General features: G+C 42.1%; 1 protein-coding gene across 2 annotated transcripts; it reads left to right on the forward strand.

Annotated features, from left to right (window-relative positions):
- The first annotated feature begins 20,772 nt into the window (after window positions 1–20,772).
- On the forward strand, window positions 20,773–22,092 carry LOC118738707. Of its 2 annotated transcripts, none has more exons than XM_036470012.1 (2): window positions 20,773–20,900; window positions 20,970–22,092. In XM_036470012.1, exons 1-2 carry the CDS (start codon window positions 20,898–20,900, stop codon window positions 21,456–21,458), a joined length of 492 nt encoding a protein of 163 aa, XP_036325905.1. In that variant the 5' UTR covers window positions 20,773–20,897; the 3' UTR covers window positions 21,459–22,092. The 2 variants fall into 2 exon arrangements, with proteins under 2 accessions (XP_036325905.1, XP_036326718.1); XM_036470825.1 differs by having other exon boundaries at window positions 20,789–20,907.
- The last annotated feature ends 1,197 nt before the right edge of the window (window positions 22,093–23,289 follow it).

Raw genomic sequence — 23,289 nt, forward strand, 5'->3', positions numbered from 1 at the left:
GGCATGGACACTCCGAACACACCAAAAAGCACCACCAGGGCAAAAATAACTGACTTTTACCTACCTGCAGGCAAAAACCATACAGCGACAACATAATGGATGTTAATATCGAAACAGCGAAGATGAACCTATTACCTGCTTCAAAAAAAAAATGGGCACCATGGCATATCTAGTAATTAATCATCGACGAAAATCACATTACCTAAGATAAATGAACATAAATTTTTTTTTTTGTAAATTCAGTGCTGCCACGGCTTTAAATATTTTAAAATCATTTCAGGTTTTAACTATATCGGAGTAATTTTAGTTCAGAAAAAAGCACTAAAAAGGCACTAGGCACTAAATAACATTTTTTTTGCGTTTTAATTTTCAAAAAGCACTAAATCGAGTGCTTAAAGCACCAAGTTGGCAACTATGCCTCCCGTACAAACCGAATTTTTCACACTGCATATCTCTGGTAGTATTCATGGTAGAATACTGGAACTTTGGAAGTGTTCGTGGTAGAGTACTCGAACATTTTGTGGAGAAATATGAAAACAACTGCATACTCATGGAAAAAAATTGGGGCTATTGGAAAAAGGGGCGTGGCACCTCCCATACAAACCGAATTTTTCATACTGCATACCTCTGACAGTGTTCACGATAGAGTACTGTAATTTGGCGATTAGGGTGTCCCTACCCTAAAAAAATGTCTCTGTTCTTTTCTTTTAGAATTTTTAGTATTTTTGTATGAAAAATCTAATATATAAAAATATCACGACCACAAAGGTCGAACTCCTACGAAACGGCTTGACCGATTTGAATGAAATTTTTTATGTATATTCGGCAGGTATGATAATAGGTTGTGAAGTATGTGTCATAGCGCTAAGTGAAGGGGGCGTCGCATCTCCCATACAAACTAAATGTTTCACACTTTATATCTCTGCAAGTGCTCACGGTAGAGTACTGGAACTTGGTATGTACAAGACATATAAAATCAATCGCATAATCGTGAGGAAAAATTGAGGCTATTGGAGGAAGGGGCGTGGCACCTCCTATACAAAGCGAATTTTTCACACTGCATATCTCTGTAAGTGTTCATGATAGAGTACTCGAACATGGTATGGAGATATATGAAATAAATCCCATAATTTTAGAAAAAATTGCGGCTATTTGGCGCCGTTCAAACGCAATGAAGCTATTACGTATCTTTGTATGCAAATACACTGCTGCTAGGTTATTTAAGATAGCAATGGAAATATGCCTTCTGACAACCACCAAACCGTAATATTAGAAGATAAATGCGTCACTGAAAATCATGAACGTGAACTGTTGCAGAACAGGTTGGACCAAAATGTTTCAATACAAAAAATTTATCTTGTGCGGGACGAAGTTCGCCGGGTCTGCTAGTTTATGTATAAAACAAAGTCGTGTTAGTTACACCATTTATAACTCAAGAACGGCTGGACCGATTTTTATGATATTTATTTTTTGAATTTGTCTACCTTCCGAATAGCAGAATAACTATTAAAACAACTCCTAGGTGGCGCTGGAGTCGAGTTATTAGTAAAAGCCGTATTTATGGTCCGATTCGCCTCATATTTGAGATATGTATTGACAATAGGAAAAACAATACCATCGCAAAACAAGTAAGAAAGTCTAAGTTCGGAACATTAAATACCCGGCGCAAGTATTAAATATATGTTTTCCACCTTTCCAAAAGCTACCGCTACATGGTAAGCCGGCGTGTATAAATTTTAAGTAAACTAGCGTCCTTAAATTTCAAAATATTGAAATTTCAAGCATTTCTGAAATTTACCGTTATATGAAAAGCGGCCGTAATTTTAGTCCGATTTCAACACCTTTCAATGGTTTACTTTTATGTGGCAAGCACAATAACCATACTGAGTTTGGTACAAATTGCCCAGTTTTTGTATTTCTGAAAATTACCGTTACATGGGAGGTAGGCGTGGTTATTGTCCGATTTTGCCCATTTTCAATACCATCCGTCCTACGCCCGGAAGAAGTACACGTACCAAGTTTCGTTAAGATATCTTAATTTTTACTCGAGTTATCGTGTGCACAGACGGACGGACGGCCGGACAGACAGTCACCGCTTAATCGATTTCTCTTTTCATTCTGATCATTTATGTACATTTGTCTATATCTATCTCGATTCGTTTTGCCTGTTACAAACAACCGTTATGTGAACAAAGTTATAATACCCTTGTGCACAAGTGCGCTCGGGTATAAAAAGAGTCGCCAGGTGGCGTTGGAGGCGAGTTATTACTAAAAATCGTGTTTATGGTCCGAATATCCTCAGATTCAAAATATGTATTGATAACAGGAAAAAGAATTGTTTCGAAAAAAATTTGCCGCCAGGTGGCGCTGAAATTGAGTTACATATGTATATGGAACAAAAAATCGTATTTATGCTCGAATTTATTTCATTATCGAAATATATGAATTCACATATCGATGGTCCTCTGCAATAAAGACACAACTCAAAATTAAAAAAATTAAATCTTTTATTACTTTTAAGAGACTCATGTCTCTAATCCTTGGCTAACCCATGTCTAATCCTAACTAAAGTAAGTAGTAAAGACTATACATGAATAAGACAACAATTAAGGACATAAGCTACTTAACTACAGTAAGAGTTTTTATTCTTTGAATTTTGAATTGTGTCGCTATTGTAGAGGACCATCGATATACTTATAAATAGTCATTTGATGAACAGGAGAAACTGATTTTCGGAAGTTTAAGTACCTACCGCAATTAAGCAAAAGGTGGTAGAACCTTCCGCTTAGGCTTAAATTAAAGCTTGGACTTCTGGCTTCAAGCACTGAAAATACCATTCCTGCACTTTGACCGTACGGTCACCTATAGTCATTTATTGAACAGCTAACACTGATTTTTACAATTTTTCTTTTCAATTGCATAATTTTACAGTATTTTTTATTGTTGGACAATAAAACGTAAATGCGTATAGGTGACCATCAGGGCAAGGTACAGGAATAGTATTTTCAGCGATAGTAGTGTGTAGTTCTAGCTTTTATTTAAGCCTAAGTGGAAGGTTCTATCACCTTTTGTTTCCTTGCAAGAGGTTCTAAAATATTGGAAAAAACGCGATTTTTTGACAATTTCACCACGTTTTTCTCAAAATCGGTGTTGCCCTGTGTTACCTACACCAATTATATAAAGAAATCTCCTTCTTTTTATAAGAAGTGATCTCGCGAACTGCAGAACTGAACCGCTCAGGAACAATTTACTACATGAGCGTGGAACTGTTGGCTTATGCCGATGACATCGCATCATCGGTAACAAAAACCGCGAAGTCTGTTCTGCCTTTTCCAAGTTGGATAAGGAAGCAAAGCGAATGGGTCTGGTTGTAAACGAGGACAAGACGAAGTACCTCCTGTCATCAAACAAACAGTCAGCACATTCCCGCCTTGGCTTGTCACTGTTGACAGTTATAATTTCGAAAAGTAGAAAATTTAATTTACTTGGGAACCAGCGTTAACACCGATAATAATGGGTCGTATGAATAAAAATAAGCAATTGCTTTTTCTTAAAATTTCTTACACTTTACTCGATTTATTCAAACAAAAGTGAAGTAAAAGGAATGCGATTTTAAGAAAAAGCAATTGCGTTGTTCTTATTCATTCGGCCCCAATGTCAGCATAGAAATCCAATGCAGAATCACTTTTGCCAACAAATGCTACTTTGGACTGAGTAGGCAGTTCAGGTTCAAAGTCCTCTCTCGACGTTCGAAAACCACACCCTATAATTCACTCATCATGCCCGTGCTGGTATATGGTGCAGAAGAATGGACAATACAACATCCGATGGGCTGGCTCTTGGAGTATTCGAGAGAAAGATTTTGCGGAAGATTTACGGGCCTTTACGCGTTGGCAAAGACGACTACCGCAGACGATGGAACGATGAGCTGTATGAGCTTTACAACGACATGGACATAGTGCAGCGAATTAAAAAACAGCGGCTTCGCTAGCTTGGCCATGTCGTTCGAATGGACACCGACGCTCCAGCTCTGAATGTATTCAACTCGGTACCCGCTGGTGGTAGCAGAGGTATAACGCTTTCGTCAAGTTATTTAAGACGACAATGGAGGATATGCCTTCTGTCGACCACAAAAACAAATGTGAACGTGAATTGCTGGCGAAAACGTTGGACCAAATGTTTCAAGGAAAAAAATAATTTTGAGCGGGACGAAGTTCGCCGGGTCTGCTAGTACATAATAACATGAAAAGGAATTACCTGCGGTGCGTTGTGTTTGCCAAGAGTCAGGACAACAAATTTGTGAATTATTTTAAACCTCCGAATTGTCAAGTGAAGCGAAACGGTTGGAAAACCAGTATTTCTAAGCGGACGCGTTTGTTTCCAGGTGCGGGATTTACCATACCGAATATGAAAAGAAAATCTACCACTCATATATATGGATAGACCAAATTTTAGATAGTGGTCTGTTAAAACCTAACCCCAAATTCCTTTTTGGCAAAATGAAACTGAAAGTAATTTTTAATACATTTACATTTACATACAATTGTCACAACGGGTTTTTAAATGAATGTGATTCACTTAGTGTGTAATTTTGTGTAACTATACATTTCCACATTTACATTAAAACGAAAATGCATTAACTAAAATGAAGCTGATTCTTATAAGATTTTAAATAGTTTCATATTTACAAAAACTTTAATTTCAAAGATATTGAGTTTTATCATATATGGCAAATGCATAACAAAGGACTAATTTCGTCGCCTACATTTTTTGACATTACACTCAACTATGAGAGATCTCGACTGAGTTGTCAATTCTATCTTGTTGAATATGTCTTGGATCTGAGTATAAACTGAGTGCATAAACTCAATTTCGCGTATAATTTAAATAATGAAATTGTGTTCATGCACTCAGTTTCTACTCAAACGCATGAACTGATTTCTTAAATTGGCCTACCCATAATGGTAGTAAATGACAGAATGAATTACAACAAACATATCATTTTGACACAATGCAAGCCAAGGAGTTGCGACCGTTGGTTTATATCGACCCGCAATCGAGTTGGACATTTTGCCCACAAACATTGACATTTTGCGAGCAGTCTCATTGTAAAATAAAATTTTTACAATTTTATAGTTTCGGCTTACATTTATAAAATTCAACGAAAGCACGTACATATTTCGGCTGAGTTATCCATTTTGCGTTATTCAGTGAACAAAATAAACGCAAAACAGAATGAGGTTGTACAACATGGCCATTAATGTAGCGAAGAGTTGTACAACTTGCCAGAAAATCAAAATTGTTTGATCTTTCATAAAACAAAGGCACAAATTCATTCCACAGGCCGACAAGCGGTGCAAACTAGACCAAAACATCACATGAGTTTAAGAAACACCGGGGCGAAAATTTAAACTGCTCCTGTAACACTATATTATATGAGTTGGCCTTGCTATCATCCTCACATATTTTCATCAGAGTATATCAACGAAAGACGAATTCATACAAGATGATAGCGGGAATATAAAAACTACTGTAGAAAATTATACGCACTATGATAAACATGAGCAAATGTACAACAAACGCATAATTTTGAACCGACTTCCAAAAAAGGAGGAGGTTATCAGCTCGTCGGATTTGAATTTTTCTTTGTATGTATGCTACCGCATAACTTTGGACCGCGTCAACCGATTTCTTTTTGCATCGGAAAGGTAGTGTCCCATACTTAACTGGTTTAGATCCGATCATTGGATCATGAGTATATATATATATATATATTTTTTTTTATATGCGAACTGAAGTCGTTTTTTTTTTTGCTAAAAATTACTTTTTGACAATCAGTACCTACAATTGGCATTGATATCAACGAGCATCTTTGCTTGCTCTAATTAGATTTGTTTTAATTTGCACTACATATGTGCATATAAACATGCACGCAAACATTCGCACATACACACAAACATATGTACATACATACAAACATATGTACATACATACAAATGCATGTACAACCATGGGCAATCGAAAATAGGCGCGGACTGGAACCTAGGGCGTTCCAGCCGCAAATAAAGTGCTGTTTCGAATTTCGTCCACACGGGGCGTTGGTGCGGATTGGAACCTAGACCGTTCAAACCGCAAAGGCAATATACATACGTATGCCGGCTTGAAACTCGTCGCATAAGGCATTTTAAGGTTTTTGCTCTTACTGTCTATAAAGGCGAAAATAATAAGTTGTATCTAAGAGATAAATGAATAAATATTTAAAAAAGGGTAATTATCCTTAAACAAGACGTGGCAAAGCCTACTAGGCGTAGCCCAGGACTGAGTACAACCGACTGGAACGAACGTGCGAGCCTAGTGCTCAACCGCCTCCCGACGAAATACTTGACGGTGGTACCGGGGGGTTCGGTACTCGGACAGTAGGAGGTTTAGTTCGGGTTAAAGTCCTACACTGACGGGTATAGGCTTTCGATGCTTCCTCCTCGTAATAAAAAAAAAAAAAAAAAATAACCATGGGCGTAGCCAGGTAGGGGGAGGGGAGCACCCCTAACTTGCAAATTTTTGCATAGATATTCTAAAATAGTACCACGAAATGCTTGCTTGATAATTTCGGCCCCTATATATAACTTAAGATAAGATATTTCGCTGCAAAGCAATGGTTATAAATTATTAGTTTACCTTACAAAATTGCGGGGGAATATTACAGAGTATACGGAAAAAATTTTATTTTTTAAATTTTTTATTTTGAATAACGTCTGGTCCGGCTATTTGGTTTACTATACAGGTATCCCTCGCTAGGGCAGGCACCTTGCCGTTGGTGCGGGGGCTTAGCTGAATCTCCACCCGGTCTTCTTCTGGTCTGAGGTAACGTGGATGCGGCAGTCTCCGCGCTACCTTCCCTCCAGATTCAGGCCGCTGGAGAACAGTGACCAAGAACTGCCACCTCCTAATCCAGGGTGTTAAGCGACACCGTGCCTATTGGACGGTTTGCAGCCAGGAGGGAATAATCCGGCTGTATTAGAACGGCGCCTTTCCGACACCGGGCCGCATCGGGGAGTAACGGTGGCCTTACCGCGACAAGGGGCGCTGGCGCGGCGGACTTTGAAGATCTCCTTCAAAACATTAGACTGCTGAGCTCACCTCGTCGAGCAGGCGGTCGTACGAAAAAGATGAGCACAACTACAAACAAAAAAACAACAAAAAACCAAAAAAAACAAAACAACAACAGGAACTACAGCTACAACAACAGCAACAACAACATCTACCACAGCCCCCGCGCCACCAGCGGCGGTGGGCATAACGGCATCAGCCGTAACAGTAAAAGCTACAGGTACACCAGCAACGCCAAGCAGCAGCACGCTAGAAGGCTCTAAGAGCGCCAAGCGCAAGAGCAGCTTCTTGGACAAGCTGACAGTAGAAGAAGCATCGCTGTTCATCGAGCATGCGAGGGATGACGAACGGCCAGGCACCAGTGCAGAGGCGTCCTGTAGCAAGGCACGGGGCAAAAAAGGTACTTTCGCAAATCAAGATGTGTTAGATTTGTATGATTCATCTGCCGAATTAGATCGGCCGCAACACCGGTCCGGCAGTTCTCTTTACAGGCACACAGTAACAGCGAGATCAGGAAGCAGGCACCGTACCGAGGGCAGTCACCGCTCCAACAGTCGGCATCGCTCAAGCAGTCGGTGCCGCTCTAAGAGTCGTCACCGCTCAAAGAGCCGGGAGCGCTCAAAGAGTCGTCGCCGCTCAAAAAGCCGGGAGCGCTCAAAGAGTCGGCGCCGCTCTGACAGCGATAACCGGAAAGGGAGAGGTAGACACAGGTCTCCCAGCAGCAACGCCTCCGCTACTTCTGACGAGTCTGGTTGGCAGAAGCAGAGGAAGAAGAAAAAACCGCAGGGCCAAACCTCCTCCGATGCCTCTGCCAGGTCAGCCAGGGGCTCTGGACGACCGACACCGCGAAGGTTTGAGCGGCTCCGGGGTCAAGTGGTACCTTCGGTACCTGGAACAGGGCAAGCCCCCAGTTGAGGCCAGAGCCATGGCCAGCGTCAGAATGGAGGTTGAGAACGAGCGTAACAGCAAAGGCAACAAACCCGCACCTGCCGATAGGTGGAAGAGCGGGCCCAATAAACAGGTACACTTACCCCCGCCTGCTGCAAAGGAGAGAAGCGGGCCACAGCAACAACAGCAGCACAGACCCGCGCCCGCCGGATGGCGGAGAAGCGGGGAACCCCCTGGCCATAAAGGGGACGCAGTCAAGAGAGGGAGCAACCAAATCACTCCGCCTGAGACACCTAGCACCAAACGGCAGCGGGATCAGCCACCTACTCCGACTTCATGGCCTAAGAGCCTGGCTGGGCCGGCCGGGCAGGGACAGGTGCAGGAGAGCGCCACTCAGCAGCCCAGTTACTCGGAGACCCTCAAAGGCATCCGGGTAGCTGTGCTACCGTGTGAGTACCCTGCTGCTGCCTTGAGCCCGGAGGACCTAACCAGACTCCAAGATGCCATCATGGAGGAGGTATTCAAAGGTTGGTCGCACCCGCTGGTTTTCTGCGGGGTGTATTTCAGGTCCGGTATGCTTCTCGTTGATTGCAGGGACGAGAAGACAGCAACCTGGCTGGCTGAGAAGGCACCAGCACTTGAGGGCTGGAAGGAACCCGGGATGTGCACGAAGAGAGGGGACGATATCCCTCCGGTGCACAACATCACGGTGTTCCTCCCAAGGAGCGCCGACAAATCCGCCGAGTTTGCGCTGGGGCTACTGAAAGCGCAGAACGAGGGTATCCACACTTCTGCGTGGAAAGTAGTGTCCAGCACCACTGAGGAAAACGGGCTCAGGCTGTTTCTAGGTATTGATGAGGAGTCCTACGTCAGTATTAAGAGGGCTGGCTTCAACCTAAACTACAGGTTCAGCTTCGTCACGGTAAGACCGTGGAGACAAAAGGCGACAGGCAGCAAGGAGTCGGAGGCGCAGGAGACTCAAATCGACGTGGTCGCCGGTTCCTCTGCTGCCCAGACGGCCGAGTCGACCTCGGGCTTACCGGCGGAGCAGCCACCACCTGCAGAAACACCAGCTCCCGCAAGCACGCTCGGGCATACCGCTACTACCACCTCAGCGGAACACGTGCCCTCAACGCAGGAGCTGCTATCAGGTTTGGACTTGAGGCGACTAGAGCTTGATAAGCGGAACGAGAGCGAACTACAGCTCTCCGACCTGGACGAGCTCCACCTATGAATCCCCGACTCTTGGCAGTAGCCCAGGTCAACCTGCATCACGCGGTGGCTGCTTCGGCGGTCATCACCAGCAGGTTTGCCACGGATGGCCTGAGCATCCTACTGATCCAAGAGCCGTGGACCTACAGAGGCCAGGTGAGGGGCCTCAACCATAAAAGGAACAAGGTAATTTGGGACCTCTCCTGCGAGAGGCCCAGAGCGTGTGTAGTGCTTAAAGAAAATATTGATTACTTTTGCATTACAGAATTTTTAACACAGGACCTAGTCGCAGTACAAACGTCGCTGACCATTTGCGATAGCAACGTAGAGGTGGTGTTCGCTGCGGCCTACTTTCCGGGGGACAGCAGCTATGCCCCACCACAAGAGGTACAGAGGTTAGTGGAGTACTGCAGGAGGAGACGGCTCCATCTTATAGTGGGGTGCGATGCGAACGCCCATAATGTTGAATGGGGCAGCACGGACACAAATCGCAGAGGTGAGTGTCTCTTAGAGTACATTTTAAGCGAGGAACTTAGCATCCACAATGTTGGCCAAACACCGACATTTGTTACGAGGGCTAGGGAAGAAGTACTGGACGTTACGCTCAGCAACAGATTGGCTAGCCCTCTGGTCACCCAATGGAGGGTCTCGTCGGAACCTTCATTATCGGACCACAGGATTATCCAATTTGTGTTGGGAGCGGAGGCGAGAACAAACCAAGCAACTAGAAACCCCAGGAAAACTGACTGGGAACGATAGAGCGAAAATTTAAAATCAAACTTGACTGTAATACAGTCCAAGAACAGGCACGTCGATCATATGAGGTTAGAGAGCACCGTTAACGAACTGAATGGCGCCATAATGGATGCCTTTCACTCCAGCTGCCCTGAGGCGAAACCAAAAGAGAAGGCTCAGCCCAGCTGGTGGTCTCGGGAGCTATCGGTGCTCAGGAAGCAGGTACGAAAACTTTTTAACAGGGCAAAGCGTACAGGGCTTTGGGCGGAGTATTCAGCCAGTTTAACTAAGTACAGTAAAGAGATCAGGAAAGCCAAACGGTGCAGCTTCAGGGAGTTCTGCGAGGACATCACATCGACTCCTGCAGCCGCGTGACTACATAAGGCCCTGGCGAGGGATCATACTGACACCAAACTAGCAATACGGCTAGCTAATGGTACCTACTCAGGGAACGAAAAAGAGAGGGCGCTTGCCCTGCTCTCGGCCCACTTCCCGGATGCCACTCCGACCACGAGGGAGGTACCACACCAAAGAACTAGGCCATCCCCTGCAGACTGGAAGCTGGCCAGAAGACTAATCACCTACCGATCGGTCTGCTGGGCTTTGGACTCCTTTGATCGGTACAAATCCCCTGGGGTGGATGACATCTGTCCAGTGTTGCTGATGCAAGGTAAGGAGTTCCTACTGCCACACCTCGTCAACATCATGCGGGCGAGCTTAGCGCTTGCCCATATCCCCAAGGCGTGGCAAAGAGCTCGGGTTATATTTATTTCGAAGATAGGTAAGAGAGATTACTCTCTCGCTAAGTCCTTCAGGCCGATAAGTCTTACCTCCTTTCTGCTAAAAGCAATGGAGAAGGTCATCGACCATGAAATTAGGAACAACACCCTTAAGGTAGCGCCTTTGCACCCCGACCAACATGCCTACAGAGTGGGCAGGTCCACGGACACTGCACTATACGCCCTGTCCACGGATATACAAGGTGCTCTTGAGTGTGGGGAGACAGTACTCTGTGCCTTCATCGACATTGAGGGGGCGTTTGACAACACCTCTCACGGTAGTGTCGACCGGGCGCTTGAAAAACGTAACGTACAGGCAACCATCCGTAGGTGGATAGTCAGGTTACTCAACACAAGGATAGCTGAAACCGACATCGGGGACGGCGTAGTACAGCTACAAACTACAAGAGGTTGCCCACAGGGAGGAGTTTTATCCCCTCTTCTGCGGAGCTTAGTCGTGGACGAACTTCTACAGATCCTCACTGATAATGGCATCCGTTGTCAAGGTTATGCGGATGACATTGTGATTATTGCCAGGGGGAAGTTCGTGAGCACTCTATGCGATATAGTTCAAAGGGGACTAAACCTTGCGAGAGGCTGGTACTTGAGTATGGGCCTGAGCATCAACCCCTCCAAATCCGTTATCGTCCCCTTTTCTAGAAGAAGAACACTCCCAGGTATGAGGAACATCACTTTAAATGGGGTCGCCGTCAACGTCGCCACCGAAGTCAAGTACCTAGGACTAACACTAGATTCCAGGCTTCTGTGGAAGGCGCATGTCGACGCGACCACATCCAAAGCCACGAGGGCACTAATGGTTTGCAAACATCTGGCCGGGAAGTCTTGGGGCTGCAGTCCCAAGATCCTAAGATGGATGTATACCATGATAGTTAGACCAATAGTTACTTATGGGGCAGTGGCGTGGGTATCGAGGACCACCCTCGCAACGGTGAGACAATCCCTCGCTAAGCTTCAACGTCTGGCGTGTGTATGCATTACGGGGGCAATGCGCACATGCCCGACGGCGGCGCTAGAGGTGATTCTGGAGGTCGAGCCACTGCACCTTACCATTGAACAGGCAGCAAGGCGAACTCTATTGAACTTCGCAAGAGAAGGCTTTGGTAAAGGTAAAATCCTACCATCGAGGTACAGGGACAAGCTAGGCTCCCAAATTTCATTAGCTCTGTTCCCCAGAGACGACAGGCCCAAACTAGTTAGCTTTGACAGAAGATTCAAAATAGCGCTTTGCACCAAGTCGACTTGGAGCACCTCTTCTTTGGAGAGGCAGATACAAGCGAGCTCAATGTAATGGTACACAGATGGCTCCAAAACTCCCGAAGATATGGGGGCAGGCGTTCACGGGCCAAGGCTAAAGCTTTCGGTACCCATGGGCGTATACCCAAGCATCTTCCAAGCGGAAGTCTATGCCATAAGTCTGTGTGCAGAGATTAACCTGCGTAGGAACTATCGTAATGAAAGGATTTTGATCATGAGCGACAGCCAGGCAGCACTCAAGGCCCTACTATCATTTGAGGTCAAGTCCTCTCTGGTTCTTGAGTGTATTGTTAAGCTCAACGCCCTGGCGGAGTACAACGACATCCAATTAACTTGGGTGCCAGGTCACGTAGGAGTTGTCGGCAATGAGGAAGCAGACCGACTAGCTAGGAAGGCAGCCGCCTCGTTGCCTATAGGGCCTGAGCCCTTCATAGCGGTTGGACCTAGGAAGAGCTCAGGAAGGAGAGGAACACAGTAAGGAATCAGCACTGGCGTAATACGGCAGGCCAACGCCAGGCTAAAAGCCTACTGGGAGGTTACAACCATACAAGGTATAGAGCAATTATAAACCTTCCCAAAGAAAGGGTAAGGATATTGACAGGCTTTCTGACGGGTCACTGCAGACTGAGAGGTCACCTGCACAGGTTGGGGACCTGGTCTAACGACCTATGTCGGTTCTGCGATGTGGCTGAGGAGACCCCTCTGCATCTGCTTCGCGAATGCGAGGCAGTTGCGAGAAGACGGGAGAGACACCTGGGCCAACTCTGGCCAAGCGATGAAGTCTTACAATCGCTAGCCCCCGGAGATCTCCTTAAATTTTTGGGTTCTCTGGGACTAGATGAGGTACTCTAAACAGTCGAGGGCACAATAGATCATTTGGTCGCAGTGCATACCTCTACTTAATCTATCTATCTATCTATACAGGTATGTTGAGCTATGAATTTAAAAAATACATCAGGGTTTAGTTGAGATATTCGCTTTTGACCACTATGTTTTGTACATTTCCCAGTGCTGCAAAGCTTTTGGCTGACATTCAACTGGGAGTGGCCCGCGTGAGCTGGGTTTGGGTCCCGCTACGTTAAAACCCTGCCCAATGAAAAACAACACATGCCTCGGATGATACCCCTTTCCTTTGATGACGATCACGGCAAACAAAGGAAGAACTATGATTTTAGGGTATGCACTTGGAATATCCGAACCCTTAATTGGGATGGTGCCGCTGCCCGGCTGGTTGATGTCCTAGGGAAAATAAAGGCTGACATCACCGCCATCCACGAAATGCGATGGACGGGGCGTGGAGCCTTGCGACGTCTACTACAGTTGCCACGTAAAGGAGTGCAATTCGGTGTTGGATTTGTGGTGGGAGAGAGAGTCGGCGTACACTCTAGTGGACGAAAGTCTAGCCACAATCCGCATCAAAGCGAGATTCTTCAACATCTCATTCATATGTGCCAATGCCCTGATTGAAGAGAGGAACGGGTCATCCAAGGCTCTGCTAGCTTAAAGCGTACATATTAGCTGAGGGTGATCGACTTCTCCGGGGCCCGAAACGTTGCAGTATGTATTACTCGGTTCTAGCAGATCCATCAAGCTATATGGATGTCTCCATATCGAAAAACGGGAAACCAAATCGAGCATGTTGTGACAGACGGAAGGCATGCTTCCATGTTTTAGATGTACATACGTACACTCCGAGGGCCAAACATCGACTCGCACTATTATATTGATGTATCCAATATACGACCCAACCTCGGAGCAGCAAAAAAAGGGCCCCCAACAAACCAAGGAAATTTTCACGTCGAAAAGCTGCAATCAAAACAGACGGCCAATGGATTCGGCGCTCGACCCTCACACCTGCTGTGAGAGAGCACTCTTCAACAAACCGACTTGCGCGATCAGTGAAACCACATTTCCCGCTCACTACTGGTACGATAGGAGTGTGAGAAAATGCTTGAAATGCTGGCCGACAGAAAAAACGCCCGAAACTTTTAGCAGAGAGTTGAGCGACTTACGGAAGGTTTCAAGACTCTTGTAGGAACAACCATGGCGACCTAGTGACCGATGTCCAGAACGTACTCAGATTATGGAGGGAACACTATTTGACCCTTTTGGATGGCAGATGTACTGAAAGAAGTGGAGAAGACGAACCCGAGGTCCCAGTCGATGACGATGGAGTCGATATCCCAGCGCCTGACTATAACGAAAAGTGCCAAAGCTGCTTGAGCTGACGACCTGTCAGCTGAGCTATTTAATTACGATAGAAAGGAGGTAATGAGGTGCATGCCCGACGACTGGAATTCAAGTGCGCTCTGCCCAATCTACAAGAAAGGCGACCCCGCCATGCGTGCCAACTACCGCGGTATCAGCCTTCTAAGCATAGGTTGCAAGAGGATCGGCACTCACCACCCATTTGTCGACCTTAAAGCCGCTTTCAACAGCACTAAAAGGAGTTTCGTATATGCCACTATATCTGAATGTGGCATCCCCTCATACGGCTGTGAAAAATGACGTTGAGCAATACCACCAGCTCTGCTCTTTTGCCGTTCGCCTTCAGACGGGGTTTCAGACAGGGCGACTCTATTTCATGTGACTTCTTTAATCTGATGTTGGGGAAGATAATAAGATCTGCAGAACTGAACCGCTCAGGAACAATTCACTACAAGAGCGTGCAATTGCTGGCTTATACCGATGACATCGACATTATCGGTAACAAAAACCGCGAAGTCTTTTCTGCCTTTTCCAATTTGGATAGGGAAGCAAAGCGAATGGGTCTGGTGGTAAACGAGGACAAGACGAAGTATCTCCTGTCATCAAACAAACAGTCAGCACATTCGCGCCTTGGCACCCACGTCACTGTAGACAGTTACAATTTCGAGAAAGTAGAGAATTTCGTTTACTTGGGAACCAGCATTAACACCGAAAATAATGTCAGCATGGAAATCCAACGCAGAACGTCAATGTTGACAGTTACAATTTCGAGAAATTAGAGAATTTCGTTTACTTGGGAACCAGCATTAACACCGATAATAATGTCAGCATGGAAATCCTACGCAGAATCACTCTTGCCAACAAGTACTGCTTTGGACTGAGTAGGCAATTCAGGAGTAAAGTCCTCTCTCGACGTACGAAAACCACACTATAAGTCACTCATCATGCCCGTGCTGGTATATGGCGAATTAAAATACAGCGGCTCAACTGGCTTGACCATGTCGTTCGAATGGACACCGACGCCCTGCCTCTGAGAAAGTATTCTGGCTTCACTTGGCATTTCCAATTGGCGTCAGTTGGCCAAAATCGCTTTGGTGGTTACAGCGCCAAATAAGAAGAAGAGAATAGATCTGTAACCTCATCAGTGTTATAATCCCAACGAAATCCATGACGGTCGTACCGGGAGGGGCACGGTACATGACGGTAGGAGGTTTAGTTTGGGTTAAAGTCTCACACTGACGGGGTTAGGCTTTCGATGCTTCCTCCTCGTAAAATAAATATGCTCAGTAAAAAGTTAACAATTTAAGTCGACGAATAGTTTTATATCAACTTTTGTGAACATCTGTTTATTTGTTTTTTATTGTATTATTGGGCTCGCAGAATCTATCAACAACTCGCACAAAGGTTACAGTCAGTGGTGCTTAGAGGGGGTTAAGGTAAGAAGTGAACGGGGAGGGAAGCACTTGTTGTTTTAGTGGAAGGTGTGGGTTTTTTATATAGGTTCAGAATATTGGAAATGAATGTGACCATCAATTAAATGTATAAGATTACTCTGAAGCTATTTTAATTTATTTTCATGTATATAGGTATAACGAGGTACAAATTTTAATATAATTTTTCTCTTTTTCAATCAGAGAAGTAATCTTCTAGCTTTTTTCTTCGATGAGATGTCTATGACGTGGTCAGGATCGACAGCAATATCCCAGTGAATGGAGATCATAGCGAGAGAACTTAATCTCTCATGACCCATTACACTTCGAGGTAAAGTTTAGATCCTTTTCATGGTAGAGAATGATCGTTCTACGCTAGCCGTTGTCACTGGCAGAGTGGCTAAAATGGTGAGAAGAAGTTTCATACCGCGGAAATAATTTCCTTTGCAATACTCCAACAGTTTCGAAACCTCGGATGATTTGTCAATGGACGATATTTTTGCGCACCACAACCTGTATTCTGCTTTCACTGCCGTTGACGACATCTGATCTTCAAAGTATGATGCTAAGTTGTCTAGCTCATCTGCTTTACTTACATCAGCAAATCCTGGGAGGAGAAGTTGGAACGTCGGTAAAACATCTTCGTTTTCGAGGAATCGTTCCGTTAAATTTTCAGCTAAGGAGTCAATGCACGGAAGGAATACTGTAATTCTGAAGTAAGGTTCGCTCGATGCAGTTTGCGGACTGGCACGGTTTGTTTGACGTGATACAACTCTAGGAGCACGGATTTCGCTGTCAAAAAAGTTTTCAGCTAGGTTTGATGCGGAAGAGAAGATTTGTCCAAAGAAATCATCAGCAGATTCTCTAATGTCCCGCAACGACTGTATTATTTCTTTCGTGCGATTTATAGCGGAGATGAAATCCAAAAACTTTTCCTGCAGAAATACTGACAGTGGTAGAGTTAAACTTAGCAGTTTTTCATATACCAAAAGACCCACGATAAAGTCACTTTTTTGAATCGCAGCAAAAAGAGCAGATGCTGTGGAAGATACAGACCATGTTTTGCCAGCTATTTCCTCCAGACTGATGGCAATGCATTCGAAAAGTTCCATGAATGAGATTATACTCTCATGTTTTTCAATAAATCTAGTTTCACAAAGGCGGAGCAGTCGCTTTTTTTACTGTCCGGAGCATACTTTTGTTCGCTTTGCTGGAAGATCTTGTTTGCGTTTGAAGTGTTTCTAAATAAATTTATAATTTGACCTACAACTCCATGACAGTTACGGATCACAGGGATCGACATTGCATTCGCAACAGCAAGATTCAAACGGTGACTTGCACAGTGATAATATCTTGCGTTATGATATTGGTTTTTGATTCTTTTCTGAACTCCCCTCAAATGACCTGCCATATTTGCGGCTCCATCGTATCCTTGTCCGACACACTTATTCATGTCTAGTTTAAGCTCCTCACATCGCTGCAGAATAACGTTACTAAGATTCTCGGAACATTGATCATCTATGGGGACAAAACCAACAAAATCTTCTCTTAATACTGGAGTGGACGAGTCCTTTGTAAAATCCACACACCGCAGACATATTGATAGTTGCTCAGTGCCCGAACATCCATTGTTTCATCTCCAAGAATACTGAAGCAGTCAGTGTTGTAAACTTTATTTATAATTTTTTCAGTAACGATATCGGAAGCTGTTTGTATAATTTCATTTTGCATTTCAGGGCTCAAATAAGTGGCGTTTTTTGCACTGTTTGTGATATGCTTTTTTAATTCCCTATCTCCCGATTTGATTTTAAAACGTAAAAGAGCCCGAAACGTTCCATATTTTTTTTCAGGCCGTTCTAAAGGGAAAGTACCGCTATCATTATCTCCTCTTACAGGTAATTCCTGCTCTCCGCAAAATAGCACTGTCTCAATAATTGGTCTTAAAGTTGCCCTGTTCTCTTCTTTCCCGTTGGCACGTTGAATATCTAATTGTGAAAAAATATCAAGCTGCTTACCAGACGCCACATTGAGAAATAATGTGCCTCGTGTATCGCATACTTCATGATATTCCTTTTTCTTGTGCTTTTTGAATAATTCGATGGCTTTCTTCCAATCCCGACAACTAGTAGTGACTAATTTACCTGGATTCTGATGATATCCTTTACCAACTCCTTCATGATAGAATAACCAGCATTTTTTGCAATAGACCTCCTCTTCACTCGTTGAGTAAGCCAAAAAATCAAAGCCATTTTCAGTGATCCATGTCGGTTGGAAACTTCTATTACCGGATTTGCCTGCTGTAACGGGAAACTTGTGAGGCAATTTCGGAAGTAAAAGCGACGTGAGTATATATTTTTTGGTAATATCATCCAGAGAATCACGATTTGCTTTTCCAATATCGAATTGGTTAGCTTGCCATAGAGTCGCAACTATGTCTTGATCGCTGTCATGGTTAAATTTTTCTGATTGGCCGTCATCAATAACTGAAGGTAATATTGCATCCTCATCTGCGAAATCAAAACATAAGTTCACATCATTTTAGTAAAAACTGTACGAAATATGATATCTGTGTATTATTGTAATATAATGTACCCACCTTTTTCGCGATCATTCGGAGCAGAATTATTCGATCCAGATGTAACTTCGACTCTAGAACTGCGGTTACTATCGTCATTATTTCCGTATCTGTGAAGATGCTCTTCTGAAAAAAGACGCACAGGGTTGCAAATAACTGATGTAGAATACTGTTTTTATCACATCTGTTCAGGTTTGTATGAAAGCAGTAGTAAATTCAAAAGTTGTATAAATTTTTAAAATTACCACTGAACAAGCACTTATAGAAGTAAGAAATATCTGACTATCACTTTAAACTGGAATCATTCCTTTTATTCATTTTGGTCTTTAATTTTGAAGTTATCCAATTCATTATTATTCCTCGGTGATGGCTGTGGCATTCACTATGAAATATTGCATGTGCTTTGATTGCAAAATATCCCTGACAAAATGCTTATCATGTAAGTTGCTGCTAAGGCCTGCACATGGCAGGCTATGCATTGAATTAGCACGCAGCTGTGTCCGCAGTTAAGTGAAAAATAAGCATTAACTATTTTATACAAAATTAATGCAAATTTGTGTAGAAATTGATATACATTAAAACTTAATACATTAACACGTAATACATTAACACGTAAGTATGCACATCACTCTACTTACCGTCGAGATTTTCTTCAATGGCGTCGATTTGTGCCTTCGGTTTTTTTGAAGAACGAGATTATTGATTGTTGAACTTTGTTACGTTTCATTGTTGATTAAAAACTGTCAAGAGGTGACTTAAAACCAGAGTTCGAAAATAAACGAAATAAATCGTATTGTTTTGTTTCGTTTCTCTCATAACAGAGAGCAAAACGCAACCGAAACTCAAACAAAGAAAATTTTAGTAGGGTTGGGTTTTGTTCTGTTTTTGTGCGCGAGTGCAAACGAAGCAAAAGCATAAAGTGCGCAACTGGGTGAGACAAAACTCTCAGGAATGATTCGCAAACGTTTGCTCGGCGATTTGCTCATTACCAGAGTTCGAAAATAAATGAAATGAATCTTATTGACTGTAGTTTAATTGGGTTTTGTTCTACCTAAAGTGAGCAGCTGGGTGAGGCAAAATTCTCAGGAATAATTCTTAGGGCCGTTTGCACCATGTCTAGTTAACGCTAACTGGAGGTACATCCTTCAGTTAAGCACGTTAACTGCTTTATCGATCACATGTTATATGATGGGTGTCGATAACGTCGATAAAGATGTTTAACTGGGAGTTAGAATTAACTAGACATGGTGCAAACGGCCCTTAACGTTTGCGAACTAACTGCCAACTAACTAACAGCATAAAAAACTAAGAAGTTGCATGTTTCAATTCCTGCATGATTTCTATGGTATTTGGTTTTGCAATTACTCTCATTGTTGCGTTTTGTATACTATACATACATATGTACATACTTTGCATATGTAAGTAGGGCATAGCTGGCACTGTTGCCAGCTTATTGCTTTTCGCACTAAATTTAGTGCTTTTCTTAATTCAAAACGCCAAAATTTTTGAGTTTGGTGCTCGGTGCGTTTTTTTGTGCTTTTCTTTTTAGTTTGAAGACACCAAAACTGTAAATCTGAAACAAAAATGGAAGTTAAATTTAGAGCAATTGGAAGTTTCGTAAGGAACTTTACAAAAATGGAAATAAAATCATGGTACAATGATAATCATAAACGAAAGAGCATATGCTTTTCAAAAAAATATGTGGCAGCACTCTCAATCATGCCAGAATTAAATACGGTAATTTGCCATTGCCTCCAAAAACGTCCATGTTGCTGGGACCAGGAATCGATCTCTAGACCTTTAATTTGGGCAGAATTTGTTATATTTTTTACGAATATTAAAAAAAGCACCAGCATCTCCTAACAGTAAAATGAATAACGAACCTTCGACCGCCGAGCAGGAAGCATTAATTTTTATTAATTTGAATCGGCATACCTACAAAAAAATTGTGTATGCATACAAAGTTCATTAAATCCTCAAATAAAAAATGTGGTGCTTTTTTCGAAAAAAAAACGCGATTTTTCTTTGGTTTTGGTGCTTTTTCAAATTCAACACTTGGCAACACTGATAGCTGGTATACGCTCTTCATGTGTAAGAAAACGAATCGTTTGAAACGATCTAGCTATGCTCGTCAAGCAACGAAACATAAATCGTTTTGTTTGCACTCTTTTGCTTGCAAAGGTACTGGGCCCTTACTCTGTAGTTCGATTCGAAAGAAAATTTGTTCGCTTTCGAACGATTGGTACTCTAAAAGCACCCTTAGAGTAACATTCGTTCGATGTTCGAGTTCCATTCTGTTCCCTTCGAATTTTTTTTATCCCCTTTCGAATTTTCGGAAGTTTGGTACTCCCTGCATCGAAAGCAAATGTCAAAATGGTGGAATTGTAGAAAATTCTATTCGACAGCAACCAAGCACTCGGACGTCCGCAAACATATAAGTAATTGCAATAATATTTGTGAAAATATGTATTCATTTAATCAAAAAATAATTTTTAGGACAACGAAAATCAAACAACCAAATACCAAGCCTCGACAATTTGAAATATTGGTAAATTTCATGATGGAACACAGCGATTTGGCGAAAGGTCAAATTAAGAGTTTAGCTGCAAAGCAAACCTCTAATAATCTGTGGAAGAGGCTAGAAAATGAGCTTAATTCAGGCGGACCTCCAACTCATAACTTCACTGAATGGTAAAAGGTAACAAATTTATTATGTTTTTGTGTACCATATTGTAAAACGTTATAATTTTTTTTATGTAGATATGGGCAGATTATAAAAGCAATATTAAGGCGAAGTTGCGAAGGAATAAGGAGAGCATGTCGGGAACAGGAGGTGGACCATCGAGATTCTGTTCATTAACTGCGACGGAAGAAGAAGTGGTTGCGTTACTGAACATAGATGCATCTATAAATGGCGAGGCTGAAACAATGCGCTTTGGTGCTACTACCTTCGCCGATCCTGCATCATCTAGCCCACTTGATTGTATAAACTTGGAGCCTGAAGAATATCCAAGTAATGATGCAGAGAATCAGCCACCGAATGCTATCGCCACTACGCCACCGATTGTTATTGCACCCCCGAATCGCGCACGCTCACTATCACTCGGCAAAGACAATTTGCTAAAACTGCAAGTGGAAAACCAATGCCAATATCACGAAAATTCGATGAAAAAGCTGGACGAAGTATGTGATAATTTAAATAGTTTAAGTAGATATTTTAAGAGGAATGTTGAGCTCGAAGAGGCTTAACTTCAATTAAAACGAGAAAAATTTGAATTTTTCAAAAAAAATGAAAAAAAGAAAAGAAAACTGAAGTTAAAAGCACTGAAGCTAAAAGCTAAACTTTGTAAATAGCTGATTTAAGTGTAGTTATTTTTACGAATTCATATTTTATAAGTTTTTTGTTCCTTTGAAGACTGATGAATTGTTTTTTAAGTTATTTATTTTTTAAATAGCAGATTAAGGTACAGCAGTTGCTTGGTTGTATTAATCAAAAATAATGAATATTTTTTATTTTTATGATAATTTCAAATCCAAGCAATCAATGAATTAGTTGTATGTAATTTTTTGTTGAATTGTTACCTGTGAATGAAAAGGCTAATGAATATTTTTACATTTTTTTTATATACCAATGAAACTAAACTATATTTTGTGTCTTAGGTTCTTAGAAATGTTTTACATATGTAATTTTATAAAATGAAGACTGAAAAAATACTTTTATTTTATTTATTTATTGTTGATATTTTTACAATATTCGCAATGTTTTTAATTCTGAAACTTTTTTAATACATTTTTTAAAAAAGTAAAGCTGATTATCTAACAGAAATCATAGAAATCTAAGTTGTAAACTTGTGTCAAAATTAGGAAAATATCAACAAATTTTCATACAAATAGCCAACTTTTTTACTAAAATTACTTGAAAAAAATTTGGCCTGTTAAACTTAAATATAATGTGGAAGTTCGAAGTCCATAAAAAATTCCGTTGATTTTTGATAACTTTCTTTGCGGTGTTGTGCATTTTCTTCCATATAAAAATATATACTTTGTATGGAAAAAAATGTCCAAGACCGTCAGCAAAGAAAGTTATCAAAAATCAACGGAATTTTTTATGGACTTAGAACTTCCACATTATATTTAAGTTTAACAGGCCAAATTTTTGTCAAGAAATTCTAGTAAAAAAGTTGGCAATTTGTATGAAAATTTGTTGATATTTCCTAATTTTGGCACAAGTTTACAACTTAGATTTATACGATTTTTTTTTAGATAATCAGCTATACTATTTTAAAATATTTACAAAAAAATTTCAGAATTAAAAACATTGCGAATATTGTTAAAATATCACTTTATGATTTGATTTTGAGCTACTATGTATACACACACTTGAATTAATAAAATATTTTGCTACACCTATGCAATTAAACTGTTTCTTATTTCATCTCTTAAGTTCCTAGAAATATTTGCTGTACTTCTTGCTGTCCGCTTCCACCATATTCACAGTTTCTAATAAATGTACATCTTCTGTGGGAAAATCTTCTGAAGGTTGCAGCTCAGCTTTAAATTACAGACAAATGTTGTGCAAAGCGCAGCAAACGTTCATTATAGCTGAAACCTTTTGCGGAGTATAATGCAGCTCGCGTGCTGCCAAAGGACATCGAAACCTTCCTTTCAATATTCCAAATACTCGTTCGATGATTGACCGTCCTTTGGCATGGCAGTGATTAAACCGGCCTCCCGCTGAATTTTCGGCGGCATTACGATAGGGAGTTAACATCCATGGTTCCAATGGATATCCTGAGTCGCCTTAAATAATTTGAATGCAAATATTAATATATTATCGATATTAAAGTATTAATTGATGCTAACCAGGACTCCATATCCCTCTCTCGCCATTATCAAAACGAGCTTTTAAAGCCCTTCTCTCACTGGACAGGTTCCATACATGGGAATCATGGCATGCACCACCGTATCGCGCGTCAACAGCTCTAATTCTCATCTTGTGGTCACACATCTAAGAATTTTAATTTGAAAAATTGTTGTTGAAAACCTTCATGATAATGCAATACTTACAACCATTGCATTC

The sequence above is a fragment of the Rhagoletis pomonella genome, unplaced genomic scaffold, assembly GCF_013731165.1.
Source record: "Rhagoletis pomonella isolate Grant_MI unplaced genomic scaffold, Rhpom_1.0 Rhpom_scaffold_00001, whole genome shotgun sequence".
NCBI lineage: Eukaryota > Metazoa > Arthropoda > Insecta > Diptera > Tephritidae > Rhagoletis > Rhagoletis pomonella.